General features: G+C 39.9%; 1 protein-coding gene across 2 annotated transcripts in view; it reads right to left on the reverse strand.

Moving 5' to 3' along the window:
- Window positions 1-19,885: 19,885 nt before the first annotated feature.
- The window catches only part of CDYL (chromodomain Y like), a 194,927-nt gene continuing 189,568 nt past the window's right edge, over window positions 19,886-25,244 (reverse strand). For both annotated transcript variants that reach the window (XM_046640315.1, XM_046640314.1), the window contains exons 6-7: window positions 22,425-22,568; window positions 19,886-21,551 (exon numbers count right to left, since the gene is read on the reverse strand). In XM_046640315.1, the coding sequence (XP_046496271.1) occupies window positions 21,393-21,551; window positions 22,425-22,568 (303 nt within the window). In that variant the 3' untranslated portion in view covers window positions 19,886-21,392. The remainder of the gene's footprint in view (window positions 21,552-22,424; window positions 22,569-25,244) is intronic.

Here is a 25,244-nt window from a genome sequence, read left to right on the forward strand (position 1 = left end):
ATGGTGTCATCCAATTTTGTCCTCACACCCTGATGAGGAAAGCGCTCGTGTGACGGTAAGGAACATGAGGCATAAAGAATTCAAAGATTACAAAGCCTGGACGTGACTGAATCAGGATTTGAAACAGGATGTTAAAATGAAAATTTGGCTGAGGCTCTATCTAGCCAGCTCTATATTTATATGTAGATATATCTATTATCTGTGTCTTTATCAAATACTAAAGTGAGCGGTGAGACTGACCATCCTGGCTGTATTAATTAGCTACTGTTGCATAACAAGTTACTCCGAAATTTAGTGGCTTAAAATACCAGCATTTATTATCTCCTAGTTTCTGGAACAAAATCCAGGCGTGGCTTAGCTGGTCCTCTGGCTGGGGGTCTCTTGCGGACGCAGTTAAGGTGCTGACTGGGCCGCAGGCTTCTCACGGTTCCACTGGGGCCGGTTTTCGCCCAAGCTCACTCACGTGGGCGCCAGCAGGACTGAGCTCCTCTGGGTTGTCAGCCCGACGGCCTCAGCTCCTCACTGGCTGTTGGTGGAAACTGCCCTCGGTTCCTTAGCTCATGGGCGCCCCCTGACAGGGCAGCTGGCTTCCCCAGAGTGAACCAGAAGAGGCAGAAAGAGAACAAGTGTGCAAGATGGAAGTCAGTCTTTTATAGCCTGATTTCAGAGATGACGTCCAATCACGATTGGCATATTCTGTTTGTTAAGAACAAGTCACTCAGTCCAGCCTACACGGAAAGGGGGGGAGGGATTACACGATCTGGGGAGGTGGGGATCATTGGGAGCCAATTTAGAAGCTACCTACCATACTCACTTGGGAAGCTGCAAAAATAAAGCTCAAAACCAGTTACATGACTAAGTCCCCAAATCCTCATTGAAGGTGTAAGAGGGTCAGATTCTATCAATTACTGAGTTGTGCCAAAATCTCCCTTAATGTTTTTGCTCGTTTCTTTTCTCTAGTAGAGCTGTCAATTTTTGCTTTATATATTTTGAGGATAAGTAAGTAGGCGCACACAAATTTGGAGTTGTTTTATCTTTCAGTAGAACTCAGTCTGCTGTCATTATGAAGTAATGCTTTTTCTCTAACATGCTTTTTGCTTTAATAGATATTTTGATATTAATATGGTTTAGGCCAGGTGTTTTTGGTTAGTATTTGCACAGTATATATTTTCTATCTCTTTCAATTTTTCAGTTTTACAAGTTTTTTTTTGTAAACGCATATATGTATATCTAGATCTTCTCACACAATTATTGAGTCCATTTTCATTTAATGTATTTATTGATATTTAGAGCTAAAATCCATCATATCAACTCTGTTTTTGTTATTTGTCCTTTTTGTTCCTTTCTTGCTTATTTTGGGTCAGTTAAGTATTTTTCCATTTTCTATGTTAGTTCAGAGGATATATACTCTTTAAAAAATTGAGATATAGGGACCAGCCCGGTGGTGCGGAGGTTAAGTTCGCACGGTCCGCTTCGGCGGCCCAGACTCCGCTGGTTCAGATCCCAGGTGCGGACATGGCACCGCTTGGGAAAAAGCCATGCTCTGCTAGGCGTCCCATGTATAAAGTAGAGGAAGATGGGCATGGATGTTAGCTCAGGGCCAGTCTTCCTCAGCAAAAAGAGGAGGACTGGCGGCAGATGTTAGCTCAGGGCTAATCTTCCAAAAAAAAAATTGAGATATAATTCAAATACCGTAAAATTAACTGCTTTAAAGTATAATATTTGATAGTTTTTAGAATATTCACAAGGTTGTTCAAACATCACCAGTAATTCCAGGACATTTTCATCATCCCCAAATAAAACCCTGTACTGGCTAGTACTCTCTCCTCATTCCCCTGACTCCTCCCAGTTGCTGGCAACCACAAATCCACTTTCTGTTTCTATGGGTTTGTCCAGTCTGGAGGTCTCATATAAATGGAATCATATGATATGTGGCCTTTTGTGTCTAGCTTCTTCCACTTAGCATAATGTTTTCAAGGTTCAACCACATTATAGCATGTGCCAATACTTTATTCCTTTTTATTGCGAAATATTCCACTTTTTGGATATGCCATATTTTGTTTATCCATTATTTGATAGACATTTGAGTTGTTGCCACTTTGGACTATAATGAATAATGATGCTATGAACATTCACGTACAAATATTTGAGTAGCTGTTTTCAATCGCTTGGGTATATAACGAGGAGTGGAATTGCAGGGTTATATAGTAACTCTGTTTAACTTTTGGTCGAACTGCCAAGCTGTTTTCCACAGTGGCTGCACCAATTTACCTTCCTACAACAATGGAGGAGGATTCTAATATTTCTACATTTTCTTCCACATGTGCTGTTTTTCATTTTTTCCATTGCAGCCATCCTAGTGTTGTGAAGTGGTGTCTCATTATGGTGTTGATTGCACTGCCCTAATAAGTAATGGCACTGAGCATCTTCTCATGTGCTCATTGGCCATTTGTAGATCTTGGAAGAAACGTCTATTTACATCCTTAGCCTATTTTAAAATTGGCTTATTTGCCTTTTTCTTGTTGAATTGTAAGAGTTCTTTATATGTTCTGAACACTAGATCCTTATCATATATATAATTTGCAACTACTTTCTCCACTCTATGAGTTGACTTTTCACTTTCTTGGTAGTGTTCTTTGAAGCACAAAGTTTTAAAAAAGTTTTGTTGAAGTCCAATTGATTTTTTTCTTTGGTTGCCTGTGCTTTTAGTGTCCTATCTAAAATATCATTGCCTAATCTAAGATCGTGAAGAGTTACACTTATGTTTTCTTCTAAAGGTTTTATAGTGGGAGGTCTGACATTTAGGTTTTTGATCCATTTTGAGTTAATTTTTGTATTTGATGTAAGGTGAGAGTCCAACTTGCTTCTTTTGCATGTGGATATCCAGTTGTCCCAGCATCATGTGTTGAGAAGAGTGTTCTTTCCCCATTGAATGGTCTTGGCACCTTATTGAAAATCAATTGGTTCTAGATGTACAGGTTTATTTCTGGACACTGTTCTATTCCATTGATCTATGTGTCTGTCCTTATGCCAGTACCACAGTGTCTCGATTACTGTAGTTTTGTAGCAAGTTTTGAAATTAGGAAGCATGGGTCCTCCAACTTTGTCTAAACTCTAAAGATTTATTTGGCTATTCTGGGTCCCTTGTGTTTCCATATGAATTTTAGGACTATCTTGTCCATTTTTGCACAAAAGGCAGTTCGAGTTTTGATAAAGATTTCAGTGAATCTGTAGATAAATTTAGGAGTTCTGCCAGTTTAATGATGTTAAGGCTTCCAGTCCGTGAACTTATGTCCATTTATTTAGGTTTTCTTTAATTTCTTTCAGCAATGTTTTGTAGTTTCCAGTGCACAAGTTTTGCATTTCTTTTGGTCATTTATCCTAAGTATTTTATTCTTTTTGATTTTATTGTACATGGAATTGTTTCCTTAATTTCATTTTCAAATTGTTTATTGCTAGTTTATAGAAATACAACTAATTTTTGTGTATTGATCTTGTATCCTCCAACCTCACTGAACTTATTACTTTGTTTTTAAGATATAATTGACGTATAACATTATGTTAGTTTCAGGGGTACAACATAATGATTTGATATTTGTATATTTTGCAAAATGATCACCACAATAATTGCCACACATAGTTAAAATTTTTTTCTTGTTGTGAGCTTTTAAAATCTACTCTCTTAGTAACTTTCAAATATACAATACAGCATTAACTATTATTAACTACATATATATATTATTAACTATAGTCACCATGCTGTACATTACATCCCCAGGACTTATTTGTTTTATACATGGACATTTGTACCTTTTGACCCTCTTGAAACATCTTGCTCCCCCTCGTCCACCTCTGGCACCACCAGTGTGTGCTCTGTGTCTATGAGCTTGGGTTTGTTGTTGTTGTTGTTGATTCTGCTGTGAGTGAGATCACATAGTGTCTGCCTTTTTCTGTCTGACTTATTTCATTTAGCATAATACCCTCGAGGCCCATCCATGTTGTCACAAATGGCAAGATTTCCTTCTTTTTTATGGCCAAACAATATTCCATTGTGTATATATACCACATTTTCTTTATCCATTCGTAGCAACACTTAGGTTGCTTCCATGTCTTGGCTGTTGTAAATAATGCAGCAATGAACATGAGGGTGTATATATCTTTCTGAGTTAGTGTTTTTGTGTCCTTTGGATTAATACCCAGAAGTGGAATTGCAGGATCACATGGTAGTTCTATTTTTAATTTTCAGGAACCTCCATACTGTTTTCCATAGTGGCTGCACCAACTTACATTCGCACCAACAGTGCACAAGGCCTCCCTTTTCTCCACATCCTCACCAACACTTATTATTTCTTATCTTAATAGCCTTTCTAACAGGTGTGAGATGATAGCTCATTGTGGCTTTGATTTGCATTTCCCTGATGATTAGTGATGTTGAGCACCTTTTCATGTACCTGTTGGCCATCTGTATGTCTTCTTTGGAAAAACGTCTCTTTAGATCCTTTGCCCATTTTTTAACTGGATTTTTTTTTTCTTTTTTTCTTTTTTTTTCGCTATTGAGTTGTATGAGTTCTTTATATATTTTGGATATTACCCCTTCATCAGACATGATTTGCAGATATTTCCTCCCATTCCGTAGGCTGCCTTTTCATTTTCTTGGCGGCTTCCTTTGCTGGCAGAAGCTTTCTGGTTTGATGGAGGCCCGCTTGTTTAGTTTTGCTTTTGTTGCCTCTGCTTTAGGTGTCAGATAGACAAAATCATCGCCAAGACTGGGGGCAAGAAGCTTACCGCCTATATTTTCTTCCTGGAGTTTTATGGTTTCAGGTCTTACATTTATTTTTAGCCCATTTTGAGTTAGTTTTTGTGCATGGGTAAGATGGTGGTCCAGTTTCATTCTTTTGCCTGTGGCTGTCCAGTTTTCCCAGCACCATTTATTGAAGAGACTTTCCTTTCTCTTTTGTATATTCTTGGCTCCTTTGTCGTAAATTAATTGATCATATGTGCCTGGGCTTATTTCTGGGTTCTCTATTCTGTCCCAATTGATCTATGTGTCTGTTTTTATGCTAATACCTTACTATTTTGATTTCTATAGCTTTGTAACATAGTTTGAAATGAGGACGTGTGATGCCTCCAGCTTTGTTCTTTCTCAAGATTGCTTTGATTATTCAGGGTCTTTTGTGGTTCCATACCAATTTTGGGATTGTTTGTTCCATTTCTGTAAAACTGCCATTGGAATTTTGATGGGGATTGCATTGAATCTGTAGATTGCTTTGGGTAGTATGGACATTTGGGGGGGGGGGTGGTAGGAAGTTTGGGCCTGAGCCAACATCTGTTGCCAATCTTCCTCTTTTTGCTTGAGGAAGATTGTCTCTAAGCAAACATCTGTGCCCATATTCCTCTATTTTGTATGTGGGATGCCACCACAGCGTGGCTTGATGAGCAGTGCGTAGGTGTGTGCCTGGGATCAGAACCTGCAAACCCTGGGCTGCCGAATTGGAGCATGCAAACTTAACCACTAGGCCACTGGGCTGGCTCATGGACATTTTAACAATATTAATTCTTCCAATCCATGAGCATAGAATATCTTTCCATTTATTTGTGTCTTCAATTTCTTTCATCAATGTCTTATAGTTTTCAGTGTAAAGGGCTTCCACTTCCTTGGTTAAATGTATTCCTAGGTATTTTATTCTTTTTGATGTAATTGTAAATGTAATTTTTTCTTTTTTAAAAAAACTTATTTATTTTTATTTTTTATTGCAGTAACATTGGATTATAACATTATGTGGGATTTTTTCTTAATTTTTATTTCTGATAGTTCATTATTAGTGTATAGGAATGCAACAGATTTTTGTATATTAATTTTGTATTGTGTAACTTTTTACTGAATTCATTTGTTAGTTCTGAAGTTTTTTGGTGGTGTCTTTAGAATTTTCTATATATAATATGTCATCTGCAAATGATGACAGTTTTATCTCTTCCTTTCTGATTTAGATGCCTTTTATTTCTTTTTTCTTGCCTAATTTCTCTGGCTAGGACTTCCAATGCTATTTTGAATAAAAGTGGAAAAAGTGGGCATCCTTGTTCCTGGTCTTAGAGGCAAGCTTTCACCTTTTCACTATTGAGTATGATGTTAGCTGGGGGCTTCTCACATATGGTGTTTATTATGTTGAAGTGCATTCTGTCTATACCCACTTTCTTGAGAGTTTTTTTTTTTATCATAAATAGATGTTGAAGTTTGCTTTTTCTATATGTGTTGAGCTATCACGTTATTATCTTTCATTTTGTTAATGTGGTGTATCACATTGATTTGTGATGTCGAACCGTTCTTGCATCCCTGGAATAAATCCCATTTGATCATGGTATATAATCCTTTTAATATGGTGCTGAGTTCAGTTTGCTGACATTTTGTTGAGGATTTTTGTATCTGTGTTCATCAGGATATTGGCTTGTAATCTTTTTTTTTCTCTTGTGGTGTCCTAGTCTGGTTCTGGTATCAGGGTAATGCTGGGCTTGTAAAATGAGTTTGGAAGTGTTCCCTCCTCTTCTGTTTTTTGGAAGGGTTTGAGAAGGATTGGCATTAATTTTTCTTTGAATGCTTGGTAGAATTCACCAGTGAAGCCATCTGCTCCTGGACTTCTATTTGTTGGAAGGTTTTTGATTACTGATTCAGTCTCCTTTCTAGTAATCGGTGTGTTCAGATTTTCTGTTTCTTCATGATTCAGTTTTGGTAGGTTGTATATTTCTATGAATTTATCCATTTCTTCTAAGTTGTCCAATTTGTTGACATATAATTGTTATAGCAGTCTCTTATTATCCTTTGTATTTCTGTGGTATCAGTTGTAACACCTCCTCTTATATTTCTTATTTTATCTGAGTCCTCTCTCTTTTTGTCTTGGTGAGTCTCGTTAAAGGTTTGTCAATTTTGTTTATCTTTTCAAAGAATCAGCTCTTAGTTTCATTGATCTTTTCTGTTGTCTTTTTTGTCTCTATTTCATTTATTTCTGCTCTGATCTTTGTTATTTCCTTCCTTTTACTAACTTTGGGCTTCATTTGTTCTTGTTGTTCTAGTTCCTTGAGATGTAGGTTAGGTTGTTTATTTGAGATGTTCCTTGTTTATCCATGTAGCCTTTTATCACTACGAACTTCCCTCTTAGAAGTGCTTTTGCTGCATCCCACAAGTTTTGGTATGTTGTTTTTCCATTTTGTCTGCAGTATTTTGTGATTTCTCTTTTGATTTCTTCTTTGACCCTTTGGTTGTTCAGTAGCATACTGTTTAATTTCCACGTATTTGTCAATTTTCCAGTTTTCTTCTTGTAATTATTTCTAGTTTTATACCATTATGGTCAGAGAAGATGCTTGATAGGATTTCAGTCTTCTTAAATTTATTAACACCTATTTTGTATCTTAACATATAATATACTCTGGAGAATGTTCTATGCGTTCTTGAGAAGAATGCATAGTATGTTGCTTTGGGATAGAATGTTCTGTATGTGTCTGTTAAGTCCATCTGTTCTAACATGTCATTTAAGGTTGCTGTTTCCTTATTGATTTTCTGTCTGGATGATCTATTCATTGATGAAAGGGGGTTATTAAGATCCCCTGCTGTAATTGTACTGCTGTCTGTTTCTCCCTTTAGGTCTGTTAATATTTGCTTTATATTTACGTGCTCCTATGTTGGGTGCATAGATATTTACAAATGTTGTATCCTCTTGTTGGATTGATGCCTTCAGAGTTCTGTTATACCTTCCCTGGCTCTTATTACCGTCGTTGTCCTAAGGTCTATTTTGTCTGATATAAGTACAGCTGCCCCTGCTTTCTTTTGGTTTCTATTCGCATGTAATATCCTTTTCCATCCCTTCACTTTCGGTCCATGTGTGTCCTTACATCTGAAGTGAGTCTCTTGTAGGCAGCATGTAGATGGGGCTTGTTTTTTTTTTTTATCCATTCAGCCACTCTATATCTTTCAACCAGAGAATTTAGTCAGTTTACATTTGAAGCAATTCTTAATAGGTATGTACTTACTGTCATTTTGTTAATTGTTTTCTGGTTGTTTTATAGTTCCTCTCTGTTCTTTTCTTTCTCTTGCTCTCTTCCTTTGTGGTTTGATGACTTTCTTTAGTGTTGCTTAAATTCCTTTCTCTATCTTTGTGTATCTACTATAGATTTTTGCTTGTGGTTAGTATGAGGATTATATAAAACAACTTATATTTATAATAGTCAATTTTAAGTTGATAACAACTTAAGTCTGAACACATTCTAAAGCTCTACATTTAATTTAATTTAATTTGTTTATTTATTTATTTATTTATTTATTTATTTATTTATTTTTTTGAGGAAGATTAGCCCTGAGCTAACATCTGCTGCCAATCCTCCTCTTTTTGCTGAGGAAGACTGGCCCTGAGCTAACATCCGTGCCCATCTTCCTCTACTTTATATGTGGGACACCTGCCACAGCATGGCTTGCCAAGTAGTACCATGTTCGCATCTGGGATCCGAACCGGCAAACCCTGGGCCACTGAAGCAGAATGTGTGCACTTAACTGCTGCGCCACTGGGTTGGCCCCCTGTTTATTTATTTTTTACATTATATGATACTCTTTATTGTAAATTTCATACAACTATAATTTCAGGGTGACTTGCTATTTCTTGCAAAGCCCAGTATCAGTTTTTTCTTTATTTTTTTCCTGTATTGAGTTCATAATAGTTTACATCAATGTGAGATTTCAGTTGTACACTATTTCTTGACTGTCACCACATACGTGCTCCCCTTCACCCTCTGTGCTCACCCCCAACCCCCCTTCCCCTGGTAACCACTGAACTGTTTTCTTTGTCTATGTATTTGTTTACATTCCACATATGAGTGAAATCATCTATGTTTGTCTTTCTCAGACTGGCTTATTTCACTTAGCATAATTCCCTCCAAGTCCTTCCATGTTATTGCAAATGGGATGAATTTGTCTTTTTTTTATGACTGAGTAGTATTCCATTGTATATATATGCCACATCTTCTTCATCCATTCATCGGTCAATGGGCACTTGGATCGTTTCCATGTCTTAGCTATTGTGAATATTGCTGCGATGAACATAGGGCTGCATATGTTACTTTGGATTGTTGACTTCAAATTGTTTGGGTAGATACCCAGTAGTGGGATAGCTGGGTCGTATGGTAGTTCTATTTTTAGTTTTTTGAGGAATCTCCATACTGTTTTCCATAGTGGCTGCACCAGTTTGCATTCCCACCAGCAGTATATGAGGGTTCCCTTCTCTCCACACCCTCTCCAACATTTGCTATTTTTAGTCTTAGTGATTATAGCCATTTTAACAGGAGTAAGGTGGTATCTTAGTGTAGTTTTGATTTGCATTTCCCTGATGCTTAGTGATGTTGAACATCTTTTCATGTGTTTATTGACCATCTGTATATCTTCTTTGGAAAAATGTTTATATCCTCTGCCCATTTTTTGATCGAGTTATTTATTTATTGTTCAGTTGTGTGAGTTCCTTATATATTATGGGCATTAACCCTTTGTCAGAGATATGATTTGCAAATATTTTCTCTCAAGTGGTGATTGTCTTTTGGTTTTGATCCTAGTTTCTTTTGCCTTGCAGAAGCTCTTTAGTCTGATGAATTCCCACTTGTTTATTTTTTCTTTTGTTTCCCTTGTCTGAGAGGACACGGTATTTGAAAAGATCCTTTTTAGTTCGATGTCAAAGAGTGTACTACCAATATTATCCTCCAGTAGTTTAATAGTTTCTGGGCTTATCTTCAAGTCTTTGATCCATTTTGAGTTTATTTTTGTGTATGGTGTGAGATAGTGGTCTACCTTTGTTCTTTTGCATGTGGCTGTCCAGTTTTCCCAATACCATTTATTGAAGAGACTATCTTTTCTCCATTGAATGTTCTTGGCACCTTTGTCGAAGATTAACTGTCTGCAGACGTGTGGTTTTATTTCTGGGCTTTCAATTCTGTTCCATTGATCTGTGTGCCTGGTTTTGTACCAGTACACGCTGTTTTCATCACTATGGCTTCGTAGTACATTTTGAAGTCAGGGATTGTGATGCCTTCAGCTCTGTTCTTTTTTCTCAGGGTTGCCTTAGCAATTCAGGGTCTTTGGTTGCCCCATGTGAATTTTAGGATTCTTTGCTCTATTTCCATGAAGAATGTCATTGGGATTGCACTGAATCTGTAGATTGCTTTGGGTAGTATGGGCATTTTAACTATGTTTATTCTTCCACTCCATGTGCATGGAATCTCTTTCCATCTTTTTATGTCATTATCAATTTCTTTCAGTAATGTCTTATAGTTTTCATTGTATAAGTCCTTCATCTCCTTAGTTAAATTTATTGCTAGGTACTTTATTCTTTTAGTTGCGATTGCAACTGGAATTGTATTCTTGAGTTCTCTTTCTGTAAGTTTGTTATTGGAAGATAGAAAAGCAACTGATTTTTGTAAGTTGATTCTGTACTCTGCAACTTTACTGTAGTTGTTAATTATTTCTATTAGTTTTCCGATGGATTCTTTGGGCTTTTCTATATATATAAGATCATGTCATCTGCAAACAGCAAGAGTTTCACTTCTTCACTCCCTATTTGGATTCCTTTTATTCCTTTCTCTTGCCTAATTGTTCTGGCCAAAACCTCCAATACTATTTTGAATAAGAGTGGTAATAGTGAGCATCCTTGTCTTGCTCCTGTTCCCAGGGCTATGGCGCTCAGTTTCCGCTAGTTGAGTATGATGTTGGCTGTGGGTTAATAGTGAGCATCCTTGTCTTGTTCCTGTTCCCAGGGGGATGGCGCTCAGTTTCTGCTAGTTGAGTATGATGTTGGCTGTGGGTTTGTCATAAATGTCCTTTATTATGTTGAGGTAATTTCCTTCTATCCCCATTTTAAGAGTTTTTATCATAAATGGCTGTTGGATCTTGTCAAATGCTTTCTCTGCATCTACTGAGATGATCATGTGGTTTTTATTCCTCACTTTGTTGATGTGGTGGATCACGTTGATTGATTTGTGGATCTTGAACCATCCCTGTGTCCCTGGTATGAGTCCCACTTGATCATGATGTATGATCCTTTTGATGTATTGCTGAGATCGGGTTGCCAAAATTTTGTTGAGGATTTTTGCCTCAATGTTCATCAGCAACATTGGCCTGTAGTTCTCCTTTTTCGTGCTGTCCTTGTCAGGCTTTGGTATCAGAGTGATGTTAGCCTCATAGAATGTGTTAGGAAGTGTTCCATCTTCCCTAATTTTTTGGAACAGCTTGAGAAGGACAGGTATTAAATCTTTCTGAAAGTTTGGTAGAATTCCCCAGGAAAGCCATCTGGTCCTGAGGTTTTATTCTTTGGGTTGCTCTTGATTACTGTTTTAATCTCTTTCCTTGTGATTGGTCTGTTCAGATTGTCTGTTTCTTCTTGACTCAGCTTTGGGAGGTTGTAAGAGTCTAAGAATTTATCCATTTCTTCTAGGTTATCCATTTTGTTGGCATATCGTTTTTCATAGTATTCTCTTATAATCCGTTGTATTTCTGTGGAGTTTGTTATTTCTCCTCTTTCATTTCTGATTTTGTTTATCTGCGTTTTCTCTTTTTTTCTTTGTAAGTCTGGCTAGGGGTTTGTCAATTTTATTTATCTTCTCAAAGCACCAGATCTTTGTTTCATTGATCCTTTCTACTGCCTTTTTTGTTTCAATAGCATTTATTTCTGCTCTGATTTTTATTATTTCTCTCCTTCTGCTGACTCTGGGCTTTGTTTGTTCTTCTTTCTCTAATTCAGTTAGGTGTAATTTGAGATTGCTTATTTGGGATTTTTCTTGTTTGTTAAGGTGTGCCTGTATTGTGATGACTTTTCCTCTTAATACAGCTTTTGCTGCATCCCATATGAGTTGGTATGGTATGTTATCATTTTCATTTGTCTTCAGATATTTTTTGATTTCTCCTTTAATCTCTTGAATGATCCATTGCTTGTTCAGTAGCATGTTGTTTAGTCTCCACATCTTTGTCCCTTTCTCAGCTTTTTTCTTGTAATTACTTTCTAGCTTTATAGCATAAAGCTCTACATTTTTACTCCCCTCCTTTTATTTCTTTGATGCCACAATTTAATCATTTTATCTTGTTTATTCCTTAAATTATTGTAGCTATAGTTAGTAGTTTTACTTTTATTTTTTAACCTTCAGCATTAGCTTTATAAGTGATTAACCCACCACTTTTATAACATTATTTTACTAAATATTTACTTCTACCACAGTGAGACTTATACTTTCATACATTTTCCTGTTCCTAATTAGTGTCCTTTCATTTCAGCTTAAAGAAGTCCCTTCAACATTTCTTATGAGGCTGGTTTAGTGGTGATGAACTCCTTTGGCTTTTGCTTGTCTGGAAAATTCGTTATCTCTCCTTCAATTCTGAAGGACAAATTTGCTGGATAGAGTATTCTGGGTTGGAAGTTTTTTCCCCCAGCACTTTGAATATGTTGTGCCACTCCCTTCTGGCCTGCAAAGTTTCTGCTGAAAAATCTGCCAATACTCCTACAGGGGTTCTCTTGTACATAACGAGGGACATTGTAATTATAATGTGTCTTGGTGTGGGTCTCTTCAAGTTCATCTTACTTATAACTGTCTGGGCTTCCTGGATCTGGATGTGTTTCCTTCTACAGGTTAGGGAAGTTTTCAGCCATTATTTCTTCAAATAAGTTTTCTGCCCCTTTCCATCTTCTTCTTCTGGGAGTCATATAATACAAATGCTATGCTGCTTGATGTTGTCCCATAAGTCCCTTAAGCTGTCTTCACTGTTTTTAATTCTTTTTTTCTTTTTGTTGCTCTGAATGGGTGAGTTCCACTGCCCTGTCTTTGAATTCACTGATCCTTTCTTCTACTTTATCCAGTCTGCTGTTGAACTCCTCTCTTGTATTTTTCAGTGAATTTATTGTATTCTTCAGCTCTGTGTCTTCTATTTGGTACTTTCTTATATCTTCTATCTCTTTGTTGAAGTTCTAACTTTATTAACCCATGCTTCTCCCAAACTCAGTGAGCTTATTTACGACCATCATTTTGAACTCTTCATCAGGTAAATCACTTATCTCTATTTCATTAAGATCTTTTTCTGAGGTTTCATCTTGTTTTTTCATCTGGAACATATTCCTTTGTTTCTTTACTTTGCTTGACTCTCTGTATTGATTCCTGTGCATTAGATAAAACAGTCACTTCTCCCATTCTTGAAGGAGTGGCCTCGTGTAGGAGGTGAAACTTATCATTCAACGCTGCCCTAGCTCTTGGTTATCTCTCAAACCTTCGTGATTGTCCAAGCAGCCTATTTTATTTATTATTGGCTCCCAGTAGTTGAGGTGTGCCAAGACCTGTGAGTATCCCAAAGGGAAGGATCTCAGTCAGCACCTAGATTCAGGCTGATTGGAAGCTAGACCCTGTGGCAGCAGCTTTTAAAGTATGCAACTATACCTCTTTCATAGGAAGACTGGGAGATGGGCATTTCCGTCTGCTCCCTCTTTGCTGAGCCCTGGGGTGATAGCCAGTTAAGAATTCTTTGCTACCATCCTGTTGAACCCGTGAACACAAGGCCTTCTGGCCCTCAGGGCTCCAGATGAGCATCCAAGCTCCTTTCTAGGAGATACTGGTGACACAGAGTGAAGCTGAGGGAGAGTTCAAAGATGGCACCCATTGTTCTCTGTCCCAGGAGAGTAACTTGATAGGCCACTATAAGTGTGTTAAGTTAGATGCCTGCCCCCTCAGGCTGATACTTTAAGACAGGCAAACAAGCCTCTTTCATAGAAAGTCTGGGTGCTTTTCATTTGGCTGTCTTGGCGCTGGGCCCAGGGGTGGGTGAGTCTGCACCAGCCCTTTAAGAACTGTTCCTCAGTTCACTATAGCCTTGTGGGTTTCATGGACACAAGCCCCATTGGCTTTCAAATCTAGATATTTTGAGGGCTCATCTCTCAGATGTAGGTCTTAAAAGTTGGGGTGCCTGGGCTGGCCCTTTGGCCAAGGGGTTAAGTTCATGCACTCTGCTTCGGGGCCCAGGGTTCGGATCCTGGGTGTGGACATGGCACCGCTCGTCAGGCCACACTGGGGCGGCATCCCACATGCCACCACTACAAGGACGCACAACTAAAATATACAACTATGTACTGGGGAGATTTGGGGAGAAAAACCAGGAAAAAAAAAAAAAAGAAGATTGGCAATAGTTGTTAGCTCAGGTGCCAATCTTTAAAAAAAAAAAAGAAAAGTTGGGGTGCCAGATGGAGGGTTCAAACTCTTTGCTCCTCAGGGAGAAGCTCAGGGTTGTGAGTGTCCTCCTGATTGTGGGTCAGCATGCCGGGGTGGGGTTTATGGCGAGCTTGTGTCTCAGCCGCTTCTACCCACTTTGGTGTGGGTTTTTTCCTCATATGCTGATGACTAGGAGTCACTAAGCTAGTTTTTGTTGTTTTTCCATAGGAAATTATTCCATGTGTAGCTGCAGATTTGGTGTGCCTGTGGGAGGAGGTAAGTTTAGGATACTCCCACACTGCCATCTTGAACTGGATTTCTGAACTTAATAGTTCTAATAAGGTTTTTTTTTTGTGGATTCTTTAGCATTTTCTCTATATAAGATCATATTATCTGCAAGTAGATGGTTTCACTTCTTCCTATACAATCTGGTTGCCTTTTATTTCTTTTCTTATCTAATTGTCCTGGCTAGAACCTTTGGTACAATGTTGAATAGAAGTGACAGGGGCAAACGTCCTTGTTTCTGATTTTAGGGTGAAAGCTTTCAATCGCATCATTAAGTATGTTAGCTGTCAGTTTTTCATAGATGCCCTTCATCAAGTTGAGGAAATTCCCTTCTATTCCTAGTTTGAACATTTTTATTGTGATGACTGTTGCATTTTTCAAATGCTTTTCGTGCATTCACTGAGTGATCATGTAGTTTTGTCCTTTCTCAGTATGGTGTGTTACATTGATTGATTTTTGAACCAGCCTTGCATTCTTGGGATAAATCCCACTTGGTCATGGTGCTAGATTATTTTGTTGAGGATTTTTGCATCTTTGTTAATAAGGGATATTGGCCTGTAGTTTTCTTTTCTTGTGATGTCTTTGTGTGATTTTGGTATCAGGGTAAAACTAACCTTATGGAGTAAGTTACAAAGTATTCCTGCCTCTTCTATTTTTGGAAGCATTTTTGAAGGATTGTTGTTGATTCCCTTTTAAACATTTAATAGAATTCATGAGTAAAGCCATCTGGTCCTGGCTTTTTTTGTGGGAAGTTTTTAGATTACTGATTCAATCTTTTTACTTGCTATAGGCCCATTCAGGTTTTCTATTCTTTTTTTTTAAAGATTGGCACCTGGGCCGTCAACTGTTGCTAATCTTTTTTTTCCTTCTTCTTCTCCCCAAAGCCCCCCAGTATACAGTTGTATATTTTAGTTCTGAGTGCCTCTGGTTGTGGCATGTGGGACGCCACCTCAGCATGGCCTGACGAGTGGTACCATGTCCACGCCCAGGATCCGAAACCGGCGAAACCCTGGGCTGCTGAAGCGGAGCGCGTGAACTTAACCACTCGGCCATGGGGCTGGTCCCCAGATTTTCTGTTTCTTCTTACATCAGTTTCAGTAGTTTGTGTCTTTGTAGCAATTAGACTATTTCATGTAGCTTACCTAATTTGTTGGCATACAGTTGCTCACAATATTCCCTTACAATTATTTTTATTCTATAAGTTTGGTAGTACTGTCCTATCTTTCACTCCTGATTTTAGTAATTTGAGTATTCTTTTTTTTTCCCTTGGTCAGTCTAGCTAAAGGTTTGTGAGTTTTGTTAATCTTTTCAAAGAACTAACTTCTGGTTTCATTGATTTTCTCTATTGTTTTTATATTCTCCATTTCACTCATTTCTGCACCAATCTTTTTAATTTTCTTTCTTCTGCTTGCTGTGGGTTTGGTTTGCTCTTCTTTTTCTAGTTTCTTAAGGTGGAATCTAGGTTATTGACTTGATATCTTTTTACTTTTCTGCTTTTTTAATATAGATGGTTTGTTGTTATATAACTTTTTTTTTTAAGATTGGCACCTGAGCTAACATCTATTGTCCATCTTTTCTTTTCTTCTTCTTCTCCCCAAAGCCCCCCAGTACATAGTTGTATATTCTAGTTGTAGGTCCTTCTAATTCTGCTATGTGGGCCACCACCTCAGCGTGGCTTGATGAGCGGTGCCATGTCCGTGCCCAGGATAGGAACCAGCAAAACCCTGGGCTGCTGAAAGGGTGTGTGAACTTAACCACTCGGCTATGGGGCCAGCCGCTATGTAATTTATTATGTAACCTTCGTTGTGTTTTCATTTTCATTCATCCCCAAGTATTTTCTAATTTCACTTGTGAAGGTTTCTTCTTTGACTATTTGATTTTTTAGGAATGTGGTGGTTAAATTTCCACGTATTTTCAAATTTCCTAAATTTCTTTCTGTTATTGATATCTAATTTCATTCCATTGTGGTTGAAGGACGTACTTTATTGAGGCTTGTTTTATTGCCTAAAATATAGTCTATCCTGGAAAATGTTCCATGTGCCCTTGAGAAGAAAATGCATTCTGCTGTTGGGTGCAGGGTTCTATAGATGTGTGTGTTGGGTTTACATGGTTTGTAATGTTGTTCAAGTGTTTCATTTCCTTGTTGATCTGTCTAGTTGTTCTATCCAGGGTGTTTCATATAAGTGATATATATATACCTGCCAGTGTTAGAATATAATGTAAAATTTAGGAACATAGGAATTAATGTTAAAACTCATTAGCCCTTAGCCTTTATTCTTATAAATGCCTGTATTAAATTTATTAGTTATCTAAGGACATAATATGGCTTTAAGATCAAAAAGTCTGCTTTTGAAATGCTGACGTTTTCAACCCCACCAAAAAAGTAACTTTTAAACCAATGTTCAAATCAAGCCATGACATTTTCACCAGAGCAGATATTTGCATCTTCAGAGACTGTCAGATGTTCCCCAGAGGACAGGGAGGAGTTTCCTGGAATATCGTCAGCCCTTCCCCCGTTGCCAAGCAGTGAGGGTGTTTATTTCTAAATACTAGCATTCAGTGAGCTTAGTGGACTGGTCTATCTCCTTCAGATGCAGAAATACTTCGCAGACCATTAAAATTCTCTGAGGTCCAGCCTCCACTTGAAAAAGCCCTAAATCCCGAGCTGCCCAGCAGCCTCAGATCACCCACCCTGCCCTATTGCCCCACACTCCCACCCACTGAATTACAGCCCCAAGAGATGCCAGAACTGGACTGGACTTTCCAGGGCACCCTCCCACCCTTCCCCACACCCAGGCGCAGACAAGTCAAGCTCCGTGTCCTGGGTCAAATACCCCAGATGCCTGGACCTCAGTCCAGAGGTTTTGATTTAATTGGTCTCATGTGCAGCCAGCGTAATGGGTATTTTCAAAGCTCTCTAGGTGATTGTAATGTGCAGTTTGATGACCACTTATCTACACAGCTGGGAGCCTGTTTTCATCTCAATCTGATATTGGCAGGTAAAGGTGCAGAGGAAGGCAGGCACATGGAGCAGCGCAATGTGTAGAAAACTAGCTATTCCTTGTGGCAGGCCACTTACAGGCTGTATGATGATGGGAAAGTCACCTGATCCCTCTGGGCCTGTTTCCTCATGTATAACCAGGTGCATGCAACGTCACAGTGCTTCCCCTCTCTCAAGTTCCAGGCTGCACTCCAGGGCCTAGGGCCCCCTGGAGGACTGTTCCCCCTGCTGAGTCTCTCCCATCATGTGGAGAGCAGGGCTCCCCCAGCATGTTCTGGAGGCCATGACAGTGCACTCTAGGACAGGAAGGTCATGGGCTGGGGAAAGCCAGTTAGAGGACAGAAAGGTCAGTAACAGAGAGGGCCCCAGAATGGCTCGTTGGACCAGGGTTTGGGGGAAGCAGATGAGAGAGCTTCCTGAGGGCAGTGACAGAGCCAGCTGAGAGCCCCGTGCCTGCGGCTGTCCCTCTGAACATGTGCGTCACTACTTGGCAGGGGCCAGTGCACCTGTAACATACACAACTGCCTTCCTTTGGAGAAGTTACAACATTCGTTCACATATAGTGTAGGTGAAGTAATGAATAAGTGGGTTGGAGCCTCTGTGATGTGGCCAAAGGAGAGAGAGTTGGCTAAGGAGCCGCCCCTGGCTCTCTGGGCTCCTGCTTTGCCCAGACTCTTGGGGCATACTCGGGGCACTCCCCATTCACTATGACCAAGTAACAAGGCGCAGAGAGAAGCGGGGTGAGCAGCCCACACCAGCGGCCCTCCACACACTGTGCTTCTGTTTACACTGTGGGTGTGGATTTCCCTCAAAGCTCTTCCAAGTTGGGGATTCTGATTTCTTTAGTCTTCACTAGTCTTCTTGCCAGAGACGTCAGAAACTACATCAGCCTACCAAAAGATTTTTTTTTTGAGAGTTCTCATTTTATAGTGCTTATGTATACTGCATTAATGTTCTCTGGAAAATGAGTAGTTGCAAAAAAAATTAATGAGCTAATACACATACAAGGTTTAGAACAGCAGCTGGCATGTACTGCAGCGTAAGCACAGCTGAGCAACCAAGGCCCAGAAGGGGCTGGCCGTGGTCCGCGCGCGGGCAGAATGGCCCCTCTGGCTCTCGGTGGTCACAGGCTCTCCACCTCTCCGAGGGGCACAGCAGTATTTCAACCCAGGAGCTTGGAAGCACTTGGGAGAGGACCTGATAAATAAAGAAGAACCTGTTTCTTGTGTATATGCTTTGAAACTTTTAAAAGCACATAATGGGTGTTTTTGATATAAATTGTTCCCTAATATGTTTTCACCTAAGATTTTATAAATATTCCATCCATTTTCAACAGCTGTGGATTCCACTGCGTGGCTGTGGCATAATTATTTAACCTGACCCCTACTGATGAGCATCTATTTCCAACTTTCCACTATTAGGAACAATTCTGAGATGCGTTAATTGCATATGCATCTTTATTCTCATATTTCCTGTAAGAATTCATTCCTTAAGAGGAATCCCTTAAATGGAGTTGCTGGGTCCAGGTTTTTAATACTTATTTTGATAGTTACTGTCAAATTCTCCTCTAAAGTTGAACTAATTTAGACTTCCATCAATATGAGAGATTGCATTTCCTGTTGCCCTCACTGGGCATGAACCTAAGAATTTACTGTCGTCAGTTCATCCTCCTAGTTGGGCTTGATTATTCAGGAGCCAGAACTTAAAAGGTAGAAGTTTTGCTTCAAAAGAGAAGAGAGAAGAGAGAATGTGGCCAACACGGCCCAGAGAATGCAAAGTCCACGTTTATGAAATCAGACTCCTAACTTGAGAGTCCACTGAATTAGTTCCCTGTTTGTAAATTCCAGACAACAGACATTATGGAGTAGTGGCGAGAATATAGGTTTTGTCACAGTTAACTGGGTTGGAAGTCTGGTCCTACTCCTACGTGAAGTGTTTCATACTTCAGGTTCCTTATCTATAAAACAGGAATGAAAATGTCTACGTTGCAGGTGTGGGTAGAGAGGACATAAGTTACAACTCTACAGACGGGTACAAGAAATATTTTAAACTCTCAATACCGAATCAAAGAGGCAAATCACAGAAGCTTATATACAAGTGAGATGATATAAAGTTCAAAAATAGGCAAAACTAGGTGATATATGTCAGAAACATGCTTCTGTGAAAGAGAAGCAAGGGTAAGATTGACACGAAATCCAGGAAATGTAAGCTGGGGGCACGGCAGGCGTGACCTGACGGGATCCCGGTCATCCTCCAGTTCCTCCCTAGGTGTGGGTGCACAGGTGTGCATTCTCTGAACAGTACAAAGGTACTATGCCCATCTGAATATTTCACAAGAAACACTAACCATCCCATGAGAAACTTCAGCAGTAAAGAATTATCAGAGAAGTGTTTCAAATGTGTTAAGAAATATTAGTTTTATTTAACCAGTTTTCACAGCTGAATATTTATTCTATAAAAACTTTACAGATTGTACAGTTTATATATAGTCCAAACTACTGAACGAAAAAGTAGGTCCCACAGATGCAAAAATACCGCACCGACCCATCCAAGGTGAAGGCCGCTTTACACACTGTACAGCTTCCACGCGGCCGGGAGGTGGTCGGCTCTAAGTATAAACTTCAAAACTGTACAAAAATAAGGTTTTGATTTTATTTCATTCTTCATACATTCAATATGATTGCAAGCTCAGAAGCCTAACTAATAATAGGCATCTGTAATCAGGAGTCAGTTCCCACTCCAGAAAGGAATGCGACGCCTATGTACACCGGGCACTCTTGGACACCATACTGTACTCAGTACATTGTGGAGACAGGAAAGCAGAGACTGAGAACATTAAATGTTGACTAGAAGGTAGTTTTTTTTTTTTTCTTCCCCAAAAGGAGTTTCTGCATTTAATAGTGTGCCAAAAGAATTTTAACTTATTAAATAAAATATATTCTAAGTGAACCTAAAAATTACACTTTATAAACATAAAAATACTTTTTTTTGGTGTAATACATCAATGATATCTGCAAATAGAAAACCAAAACTGTATATAAAGTACTATTTCTCACCCAGCAACAAGAAGCACTTATGTAGTTATTTTTCAAAAGAGTCAGAAAAACTAATTCCTTAAAACCCACTAAGACTACCTTATAACTTAGATACTCATACTTGAGCTCTGCAGTGACTCGCTGACACTGCAGAACAAGATTTCCTCTAGACACACAGTGGTTTCTGCACGTTAACTGGGTAAGAAGTGGACAGATTAAAACAAGGGAGAAATCAACTGGTTTCTCAGCATGAATCCTAAGCATACATTTAGTTTGGAGGTATGTTTCTCAGTGGATTTTTCACCAGAAACACTTATCGTAATAGGTAAGTCTTCCTTTGATTAGGAATGTCCCATCTCTGAGGTATCTGTACCTTCTTGGAGACAAAGGGACATCTCAGATCTTTCTCTATCTCTCCCTGGGGCAGGGGAGTGAGGCTGGCTAATACCTCTTTAGATTCTGTGTTCTAGAAAGAAAAAATAAGGAAAACAAACATTATTCCAGACTTTTCTGCCACCCCAAACCAGCAAAACACACTTGTTTTCTTTTTTATACAGTACTAGCCAAAGATAACAAAAATGAGAGCTTCAGAGAGCGGTCTAGCGCTCCCCAGGCACTCTGATACCTGTGTGCAGATTACGTATAAAATAATGACGTTTGGACAAAGGAGCTTTGTAGTTGTTTATTTTAAAGTTACAGTACTTAAAAACTCCTTGATAATAAATAGCTTGGGTATTTCAAGTCCTGCCTCCAAGCGTGAGCTACAAGTGAACTTGTTTCAGGCTGTGGTGATGAATTAGGGCAAATTGTAGTCACAGATGTCCTGCTCAATACAATTCCAGTGTCATCAGCAGGCAGCCTGCCAATCAAAACTCGTCAATTTTCCTCTGCAAGTATTTCAACATGGAGTCCATCCCTTGGGCCGAGCCCCAGATCTTCTTCAGCACTTCGCACTCCCTCTCGTTGGCCTGCTCCAACTCCACCTTCATGTTACGGCGCACGAGAGCTTTCGATTCCTCCAGCACCTGGACCGGATAATAAGCGTCAGTCAGCAGGGTGTGTCTGCAAGCGCTGGCTCCATTTTGCCCCAAATTTATGGAGGCAATGATCAAACTAGACTAATTATCTGTTGAAAAGACTACCAGACATTTTTTTCACAATACACATCAGGCCTAATATATGTATAAAGTATATTTTACACTAGATATTGGACAAATTCTCAACTTCAAAGTGGCTGTCAACCTATTTCAGAAGGGAGCTGTGCTATCTGCATCCCGGGCCTCTCCCAGCATCAAGACCAGCCTTGGCCCCAGGCTACTGCTGCGGGCCAGTGTGGACCCCGGGACCAGACGTCAGCTGCTGCGATGCTCAATGAAAACTTGGAGAATGCCTATTGAGGAATCTTCTAACCAAAACTTAATTTTAACAATAAGCGTTGTTCATTTATCTGGGATAGCTTAGATGGGAGTTATGTCAGTTAATATTAAATATTTCATTCTGTCATTTGCTAAATGAAATTTTGTTAGAAGACTGAATATTACCCAGCACATTTATTAAACAAAAACTTAGATCCACTGTAGGAGGAAAAAAATGTGATTAGATGAAAGGGCTTTGGGAACAGTAAGAACTACGTAAATGTTCTTTGTAGACTTTCATAGGACATTTTCCAGTTACTGAGTCTCAGATCGAAGTGCATTCCTGTGATTCTTAGGTATTTGCAAAGGGAGGACGAAGCAGGCAGCTCTGGAGCAGTGGCTTCATCAGTGTCTCCCGTGAAGGTGGCTGGGCAGGGGGCAGATGTGGGGGACTTAGGAAATACTGGTCAAGGTGTGAGCTGTCTGGAGGCAGAGGTCATAGCAAGAAAAACGAAAAAAGTAAGAGAAGGAATTTCAACGTACAACTGGGTTACACGAGGCCAGCTCCTTAATGCGAACCATGACTTCCTGGGTGAAGGTCCCGGGCCAAAACACCTGGGAGACCAGGCCCTTCCCGCACGCCTCCTGCGCCGTCAGCTTCCGCCCACTGAGCAGCATTTCATTTGCCTGAAAGGAAGAAGAGCTGGTGCTGACAAGAAAGGTGAGGGGCAGGTGGGCAGGGAAGACCCAACCTGAAAATCCATCCCTAACTCAAACCTGTGACGGAGAACAAACCACGCAAGGTGCAATCAACTAGGCAGATGGGAAGTAACACCCCAGCCTGGGATTTTTTAAAAAGAATATGAAAGGCTTACTTCATGACATAATACAGAATCGCATGCAGGTAACCAGGAATCTAAGTTAGAAAAGGTCTATTTGCTGTTCACTTCAAGTTACTGGCACGTCCCTCTCCACCCACCACCTCCTCCCAGTGTCAGCCATCCCTACATGCCAACTCACTCAACGCAGAGAACGGTTTCCTGGGAAACTGAGGCACACGCAAGGCCAGAAAATTTGTCATTTGAAGGATGTGGACCAGTCCCAGAACTACAGCACAGTATTTTCTGCATGCGAGAGGCCAGTGGTTTTCCACATACAGAGACAGTGTTCTCACGCAGCGAATGTCTGTGCTGAGTGTAACTTGGAGGCGTGTTTTATTGCTTAGACGTTAAAATAAAATACCCAGGACCCGAATTTGTCCAAAATGACCACTAACTGTAGTCTGCTTAGGAAGGCCTGACTTTACTTCCCATGACTCACTGGAGAAGTTAACATTTGTTTTTGTTTAAAAAAAATTGTGTGTGTATAAATATACATAAAATTGATTTTAACTTAGTCCTAGATTCTAGGTCACTTTTAAGGTCTCAACACAATGTGTATGGATTTGATCTCATTCAGATGACAGACTCAGAGATGCTGAAATAAGGAGAAAAGGGCAGAACATACATCTGACAAAGAAACTCCCCACTACTTTCATTTATTTATTTGTTTTTGTGAGGAAGACTGTCCCTGAGCTAACATCTGTGGCAATCTTCCTCTGTTTTGTATGGGGGACGCTGCCACAGCGTGGCTTGAGGAGTGGTGTGTAGGTCTGTGCCAGGGATCTGAACCTGCAAACCCTGGGCCACTGAAGTGGAGCAGTGAACTTAACCACTAGTTAAAGGCCAGCCCCACTTCCCACTATTTTGATGTGACAATTTCCGGTCTGTAGTTTATCTTGCACGGTTAACCCTCCTGAAGACTGATGGTCACTAAGACAACTTGATGATGAGCTTCTGAGTAAAACACACTTTTGAAAAGAGGTAAAATCACTGTTCTGAAAGACCTTGAAGTTGTGAAGTCTGTCCCTTGGTTGACAGTCCCCGTGCTCCTCCTGTCAACACATCGAGATGGCTCACGGCAGGTGAAGTGCGTAGTCTGTGGAGCACGTTAATAAAGGGTCGGCAAAGCAAATAGCTGGCTGACTCCCCACCCTTTCCACGCAGATGGAGACTGGGAAACGGGGCTGGGCAGGGGTCCTCACAAGAAGGACCTGCAAGGGTTTCAACACTCACCACTGTCCATCACTTAGCACAGATAACAGGCTCCGCCAAAGTGGAGCTCAGAGCCAAGTCTAGGGCAAAGACAGGAGCACTTGAAAGGTTTGGAGATGTTCTACAAAACCCTGAACACCACTTCTCAGTGAAGACGTCTTAAAAAACAACAGATTTAGAAATGTGCCTTAACCTTACTGTTAGCTGTTAAGATAATTCTTCTAAGATGATGGGAGCGGAGATCCTGATGCAATGACTGAGTGCACGCCATGCTCCATGGTAACACAGAACTTAACTTTCCTAGTTTGTGTGTCTTTTACTCTCAACATACAGTGAAGAAAACATCACAACTAAACCGCTCAAGTGTGAAGTATGTTCCCAAGACCAACTTGAACCACAGGGTCTTAGCTTGGGTAGAGGATGCAAACCACATGCCAGGCCGTGTGCCCCTGGGGAGTGGGGAGTAATGAAGAGCAAGCATCCTTCACGCATTTCTTCCCCAGCCCCTCCGCGGGGCCCTCTCTGTCCTCCACAGGCACTTTTTTGAACATTATTTCTTGCCATCTGGAGGTCAATTCATAGCCCTACTACTGTTCTCTTCCCTCCGTGTCTCTCCTTCCCTTTCCTTGACTCTCTCAGGCTGGGGCCGACAGCCCAGCAAAGCAATCCTCCCCTCCAGGAAGTGAGCTGTCATTGCCACCCGTCTTCCTCCTTCCAGAGGCAGGCTAACTCTGCACCTGCTGTCACTGGAGATTCCTTCCCTCCTTAGTTTTCTCTAGTCCAGATGTGCAGGACAACTAAGGGCATTTCTGAATTTACCCAAAAGTATGAATGGTAGGACTGAGTCAAGGTTGTTAATGCTTCTCACATAAGTACAGGTAGAGTTGATTTAAATTACAGTCATCAAATAAAACCAATAAGGAAAACTCCCTTGGTAAGACTGGCAAGATTAAATACATTCAGTTTGAGCATGTTCTCACAAACGCAATTTTCAGCAGTTTTTTCTTTCCTTTTTTTATTGAGGTAACATTGGTTTATAACATTATATAAATTTCAAGTGAACATCATATTTCAATTTCTGTGCAGAAGACATCATGTTCACCTCCCAAAGACCAATTACCATCCATCACCACACACATGCCTCTTTCGCCTTTCCTCCTTCCCCTCTGGTAACCACCAATCTAATATCTGTATCTATAGGTTTGTTGTTGTTCTTATCTTCTATTTATGAGTGAGATCATATGGTATTTGACTTTCTCTGACTTATTTA

This window comes from Equus quagga, chromosome 15 (genome assembly GCF_021613505.1).
Source record: "Equus quagga isolate Etosha38 chromosome 15, UCLA_HA_Equagga_1.0, whole genome shotgun sequence".
Lineage (NCBI taxonomy): Eukaryota > Metazoa > Chordata > Mammalia > Perissodactyla > Equidae > Equus > Equus quagga.